Here is a 7,500-nt window from a genome sequence, read left to right as displayed (position 1 = left end):
CAGACACACCCCTCGTTAGTGACTGACCTATAATGTCACATGTTTCAGACACACCCCTCGTTAGTGACTGACCTATAATGTCACATGTTTCAGACACACCCCTCGTTAGTGACTGACCTATAATGTCACATGTTTCAGACACACCCCTCGTTAGTGACTGACCTATAATGTCACGTGTTTCAGACACACCCCTCGTTAGTGACTGACCTATAATGTCACATGTTTCAGACACACCCCTCGTTAGTGACTGACCTATAATGTCACATGTTTCAGACACACCCCTCGTTAGTGACTGACCTATAATGTCACATGTTTCAGACATACCCCTCGTTAGTGACTGACCTATAATGTCACATGTTTCAGACACACCCCTCGTTAGTGACTGACCTATAATGTCACATGTTTCAGACACACCCCTCGTTAGTGACTGACCTATAATGTCACATGAACAAGTTGGACTCAAAGCACTCATTCACAAACCATAGAAACCCAACAGGGTTATTTCCGAACATCGTCTGTTCAGAACGTTTTCGTGGACGGGGGAGAAGAGAGGTTTAGTGGCAGGAGAAAGGAGAAATAACGAACATCGTCTGTTCAGAACGTTTTCGTGGACGGGGGAGAAGAGAGGTTTAGTGGCAGGAGAAAGGAGAAATAACGAACATCGTCTGTTCAGAACGTTTTCGTGGACGGGGGAGAAGAGAGGTTTAGTGGCAGGAGAAAGGAGAAATAACGAACATCGTCTGTTCAGAACGTTTTCGTGGACGGGGGAGAAGAGAGGTTTAGTGGCAGGAGAAAGGAGAATTAATGAAAATCGGGAGAAAAGATACCACCATCACATCAATTGTCATCGAGATACATCAGAAAAACATGTCTTTTTTCTGTAGTCTTTTTTTCATTCAGTTTGACAGAACATTCGGTCAAGGTCACATCGTCAATCAACTAACCATTAACTAACAATTCCAGACGATGGAATTTAAAATGAATAAATATTTTGGGCGGGGGAAATTCGCTATAAGTTTTCTTTGGTCGAATTTGCGTATTGTGGACAATTCAGACTGAACAAAAATTTACAACATATACTCTCTAATATCTTTAAAGGCTACATACTAACAAAATCAACTCCGTCTCAATAGGGATAAAAGAAAGAAAGGTTGATAAAGAGTAATGATCTTACCGCCACGGAGAAAACACGCACAATAATAGATTTTACTTTAGCAACCACTTTTGCAGTGCCCACAATTTAATTTTTCCTTTGAAGGGAAAGAACTTTGAAAGAGTGCGAAAATATACCTATTGGAACTAAACATACAGCTATTCACAATTGGCCAACTGAATATCAAGGTAAGAACTGACTTTGCGCCCATAATGACAATACGTCAAGTCCAAGATTGTAGATCAGAAACGCTTTTGTCAAACTTCCCTTGCAAGACCAAAAACATCCGAGAAGACTTTCTTTCTTTCTTTCTTTGGTGTTTAACGTCGTTTTCAACCACGAAGGTTATATCGCGACGGGGAAAGGGGGGAGATGGGATAGAGCCACTTGTTAATTGTTTCTTGTTCACAAAAGCACTAATCAAAAATTTGCTCCAGGGGCTTGCAACGTAGTATAGTACAATATATGACCTTACTGGGAGAATGCCAGTTTCCAGTACAAAGGACTTAACATTTCTTACATACTGCTTGACTAAAATCTTTACAAAAATTGACTATATTCTATACAAGAAACACGTAACAAGGGTAAAAGGAGAAACAGAATCCGTTAGTCGCCTCTTACGACATGCTGGGCATGGGGAGCATCGGGTAAATTCTTCCCCCTAACCCGCGGGGGGATCCGAGAAGACAGGTTCTCAAAAAACAGGGAGTCTTAACATGGGAGTTCCACTGTATGTGAATTTTAAAAACAAGGAAAACTACTCAGGTAAACTACTCAGGTAAACTACTCAGGTAAACTACTCAGGTAAACTACTCCTAATGACATTTTAAAGGGAACGCACCTTGCCCCCATGATGGCAAGAAGGGTACCTGGCTGCACCACCCCTGACACTGAAACACAAAATATCCACCATATTAAATTCAAAATAAAATTGTGTGACAAACGTAATCAGGAACAACGAAATCATTCAAACAATCAAAGAAGGTCAACCAAATCAAAGGAACGAATGAACAAAGGCAAAAAAATAAGTTAATAAATGATCAAGGAGGGGGGACACACACACCACACACACACGCGCGCGCATACGCACACAGTGACATACACACACACGCACACACACACACACACACACACACACACACACACACACACAGGCACTCGAAGATAGAGAGGTGGGGGTTGGGGGTGGACAGGAAGAGAGAGTAAGAGAGTGAGAGAGTGAGTGTGTGTGTGTGTGTGTGTGTGTGTGTGTGTGTGTGTGTGTGTGTGATGGGGGGGGGGGGGGCACATTTCACAAACACGCATTTTTTGTCCACAGACAGAGTAAAGTCTATTTTGTCCGAAATCACTTTATTCCTATGCAAGTCCTTACAGACAATCCTTTCCGAAAACATTTAAATGTCGCGAATGTTTCTCCAATTCCCCGGTTGAAGTCTGTTTGTTCATGTTACGCGACCTTTTTGCACGCGTATATATATAGCCCTTTTTTTTCGGACAAAGGGCAAAATGTGTATCGGTTACATGCACTCATCCACTCACACATGCGCGTCCACACACACACACACACACACACACACACACACACACACACACACATCCTGGTTTAAATTTAAATCGTTACACATTTTGCTCTTTGTCCGAATAAAAAAGATTGATAAGAATGCACTAAACAGGAAAGTATTTTTTTTATATTCATGAACTGCAGTAAACTTCGGTTAGCGCCCGTAATAAAACAATAAACATTTTTTATCAGTACCGCCGGTGGGTTTTATTTTCTACCAGGTAGGTCAAGGTCAACAAAATATCATTTGACATTGATAACGCTCACAATAATTGATTGGTTGACACGATAGTCAAGAGGTTGATGATGATGGTGATGATGATGATGATGATGATGATGATGACAACGACGACGACGATGACGATGATGTTGAGAAGGAGGGGGAGAAAGAGAAATAGCCACAGAAGCAGGAAGTGGATGAATAGGGGGTGGGGATGGGGGCAGGAAAGGCAAAAGAGTTGTACATTTGACATGAAAGTGCACATCGTGTCATCTCCTTTCTGTTTTCTAATGCAAACACTCGCTTAACATGCACATCCAGTGCTGGGGTCGTTCAGATGTCTGTACTGAGATGCCTTTACACTAGTGGGTTTTTTACCCTCCGTGACGATAATAATATGCACACACTTTACTTCAGTAGTTCACATTTTCTTTTCTATCAGTGCAACATAGCCTGTCCGGTTGCACTGGGTCCTTGTCCCGTCACAAGGGACGTAGGACGCGGTACGGCGGGTACCAAATTTTAGACTTAAAAAAAAAAAAAAAAGAAATCCGATGATGATCACATCCTCATAAATCAGGGTTTTTTTCCCCTCGCCGTACCAAATGTTGTGGGTCTGCTACGTCCCTGGTCACAAGTGTTGTTTTTTTGTTTTTTTTTACCTGCCTCACGATAATAAATCAGGTGTAAAAAGATATCACTGAAGTCTCGCACACTGTCAAGCGTCAGCTGGATTTCAGGCAAGACTAGGGCAATAAAGTAATACACGCCAGATAAAACGAGAACAAATTTAATGACTGTTATTTCGTTACATATAAATGCATTCCATACAGTACTGTCGGGTAGGGAGCGTTACACATACTGACCCTCTCCGAGGACCACTGAACAAATAGAACGCTGGCGACATGAACAAAACGTATGACTGGAGTGACTCCTTAAAAGGATACTGTCGGGTGGAAAACGTGACTGGCACTAGAAATAATAAAGCTGAATGGACGTCAATGCACCTTTGAAGACCAGTGCAGACAGAGTCCCTCTCGAATAATGGGCAAGATGAGAGCAACGCAAACACAGGCTTCAAATCAACAGCCTCAGTGGCTGCTTTCTCTACAAAGTGCAGTTTTTCACTGAACTGAGTTATTCCGTGAGTGACTCTAGATACATCAATCTGTTCAATTACTACATTCATAAGGCAAGCAAATAAACAAACAAACAAACAATAAATAACGTCAATAGGCAGGGCCGGACTACCGGGGGGGTTATGGGGGTTGCGCAACCCCCCCCCTAGCCTAAACATGTACCTTACTTATTTAATTTTTTTTTATTATTGCTTATTTTATGCCGTTTCATGCAAGGAGCGACCATTTTCCTATCTCATAATATGACCTACCCATCAGCTTCAGGGGGCTTTGCCCCCTGACCCCCACAACGAGGGGGGGGGGGGGGGTTTCTAGGGTTTCCGGACCCCCCCAGCCAAAAAATAAAAATATTGAATGAGGTATGCATTTCTTTATTTTACATTGAGTTTCAATTTTTGGGGTATTAATCAGTGACAAAATCTGCTGCCTGAAACTGATAATGATCATCCTCAGAATGCACCAGATTGCACCATTTTGCATCCTTTTTTTCAAAATTTTCCGGGGGGGCATGCCCCGGACCCCCCTAGCAAGCCAGGCGCTTCGCGCCGTCGGCTCGGCGCTTTGCGCCTTCACACCCATATCTTCACAATATACTTTTGAAAAAAAACACCCATAAAATGAACTGATCCGCCCCTGCCGCCAGGGGGGACATCCCCCTGGGCCACCACTGGCAACCCCCCCCCTCCTCTTCGCCTAGTCCGGCCCTGATAGGCTAACCTTAGCGGCCGGGGTGGGGTGGGGGGAGGGAGGAGTGGAGTTTTAATAATCCGCAGACACGTAACTTCCGCAAAACGTTTGCGTCAGTGTACTGGTATCTTTGGAAACGACCTTCACGGCAGGAGAGCCAAGTTTTGCACTCGATCAATAGAACTGAGAGGCATAACGCCAATCAGGATAAAGCCTGCGCGCTCAAGGGGAAAACTGTTGTTAATTTCTGTTCTCGATAAGGCAACCTCAGCGTTACACATTCTGACCCAGAAACCGTTACACTTTTTGCCTCTCGCCACTCAGAATCGAGTGCTTAGTGTATCGAAACGTGTCATGAAACCACAGACCGTATAAAATGCATGGTATTTTATGACACTGAATTATATATAGTGGGGGTTATGCAAAAAATTACTTTTGTTTTATAAATCAGGCTGACAACTGACTGTTTTTCCTAATGCTTTGCATGCCAGTTGTATGCTTAGTATTCCTGAGGAATATTAAATCAGAACTGTGAATCCATCGTTGGAAGAACGAAGTAAACAAAAGATTTTTTTTCTCACTATGGTGTATATATCTTCACTGATTAAAGTTCATGATCACAAAAACGAGAACTAAACCGTTTGTCCACATAAAATATGTGTTTCAATTTCCCACAGTAGTTGCCATTATTCCTAGACATGTTAATAAGAAGCAAACCCAAGGTCATACATATCTAAGAATTTTCGGTTTTTGTTGTTGTAGATTAATATCATTTTAAGGTGCGTAATTCAGTAAGCAGCTTTTGTGAGGAGGCAGACAAATTCTCTCTCTCTCTCTCTCTCTCTCTCTCTCTCTCTCTCTCTCTCTCTCTCTCTCTCTCTCTCTCTCTCTCTCTCTCTCTCTTTACACCACATAATCATTGTAGGCATTAGTGTCAACGTTGGTATCATGTGATTTTACCGGGTGCATGAACACTCCGCGCACTTTCCCAATTTTGAAGCTTCCGCGCATGTGAAACTCCCGCGCGTGGTGTATATGTAAGATGCGCGCGTGTTTTAGCAAAATGTGATGTGAAACTAGCGCGCGTGTCTTTGCTCGGTCAAATGTGAGACATTGAGACATTAACAACTGACACTTGTATATCCATGAAAACTGACACTTGTATATCTATATATTGAACACGTCTTTATTACACAGACAAGTCGATAAAAACGAATGAAGACTTAAACCATGCGTATAAGAATATTTTGTTCACTTATTATATAACAGAAATTACAGAAATTTCGGGTGTCTGGTATCACAGTCACAGAGGGGTAAAAAAATGTGTCACAGTGGTCATTGCATTGTGAGTGGTTAGTGAACAGTCAATGAGCAGTCAGTGAAAAGTGCTAACCGTAGGGACTGTGAGTACGCGCGCAAGTTGTATGAGCCGAACCAGTAATTCGTGCGCGGAAGTTACAACCCGATATTGCGCGGAGCATACATGTATTTTACAAGCGCGGAATTTACATATGCGCGGAAATTACCGGCTGCGGATTTTACCGTCGATCACTTTACATGTGTAACCTCAATTAACATGTCGCATGTTTCGCTTGCTCGATTTGTATGTTTTTACATTTAGTCAAGTTTTGACTAAATGTTTTAACGTAGAGGGGGGAATCGAGACGAGGGTGTGGTGTATGTGTGTGCGTGTGTGTGTGTGCGTGTGTGTGTGTAGAGCGATTGAGAGTAAACTACTGGACCGATATTTATGAAATTTTACATGAGAGTTCCTTCATTTTTTCGATAAATGTCCTTGATGACGTCATATCCGGCTTTTTGTAAAAGTTGAGGCGGCACTGTCACACCCTCATTTTTCAATCAAATTGATTGAAATTTTGGCCAAGCAATCTTCGACGAAGGCCGGACTTCGGTATTGCATTTCAGCTTGGTGGCTTAAAAATTAATTGATGACTTTGGTCATTAAAAATCTGAAAATTGTAATTAAAATTATTTTTTTATAAAACGATCCAAATTTACGTTCATCTTATTCTTCATCATTTTCTGATTCCAAAAACATATAAATATGTTATATTCGGATTAAAAACAAGGTCTGAAAATTAAAAATATAAAAATTATTATCAAAATCAAATTTCCGAAATCGATTTAAAAACACTTTCATCTTATTCCTTGTCGGTTCCTGATTCCAAAAACATATAGATATGATATGTTTGGATTAAAAACACGCTCAGAAAGTTAAAACGAAGAGAGGTACAGAAAAGCGTGCTATCCTTCTCAGCGCAACTACTACCCCGCTCTTCTTGTCAATTTCACTGCCTTTGTCACGAGCGGTGGACTGACGATGCTACGAGTATACGGTCTTGCTGAAAAATTGCATTGCGTTCAGTTTCATTCTGTGAGTTCGACAGCTTGACTAAATGTTGTATTTTCGCCTTACGCGACTTGTTTAATTTTACATTTAGTCAAGTTTTGACTAAATGTTTTAACATAGAGGGGGAATCGAGACGAGGGTCGTGGTGTATGTGTGTGTGTGTGTGTGTGTGTGTGTGTGTAGAGCGATTCAGACTAAACTACTGGACCGATCTTCATGAAACATGACATGAGGGATCCTGAGTATAGTATCTCCAGACGTGTTTTTCATTTTTTCGATTAACGTCCTTGATGACGTCATATCCGGCTTTTTGTGAAAGTTGAGGCAGCACTGTCACGCCTTCATTTTTCAACCAAATAGATTTAAAGT

The 7,500-nt window shown here is 41.7% G+C and overlaps 1 protein-coding gene across 2 annotated transcripts in view; it reads right to left on the bottom strand.

Annotated features, from left to right (window-relative positions):
* LOC138958040 (protein white-like) overlaps positions 1–7,500 on the bottom strand; it is a 65,128-nt gene that overhangs the window by 36,257 nt on the left and 21,371 nt on the right. For both annotated transcript variants that reach the window (XM_070329087.1, XM_070329086.1), the window contains exon 2: positions 1,995–2,043. In XM_070329087.1, the coding sequence (XP_070185188.1) occupies positions 1,995–2,043 (49 nt within the window). The remainder of the gene's footprint in view (positions 1–1,994; positions 2,044–7,500) is intronic.

Source organism: Littorina saxatilis, linkage group LG2, assembly GCF_037325665.1.
Source record: "Littorina saxatilis isolate snail1 linkage group LG2, US_GU_Lsax_2.0, whole genome shotgun sequence".
Lineage (NCBI taxonomy): Eukaryota > Metazoa > Mollusca > Gastropoda > Littorinimorpha > Littorinidae > Littorina > Littorina saxatilis.
Note: the sequence above shows the minus strand (reverse complement) of the source record. Positions and strands in the feature narration are given on the sequence as shown.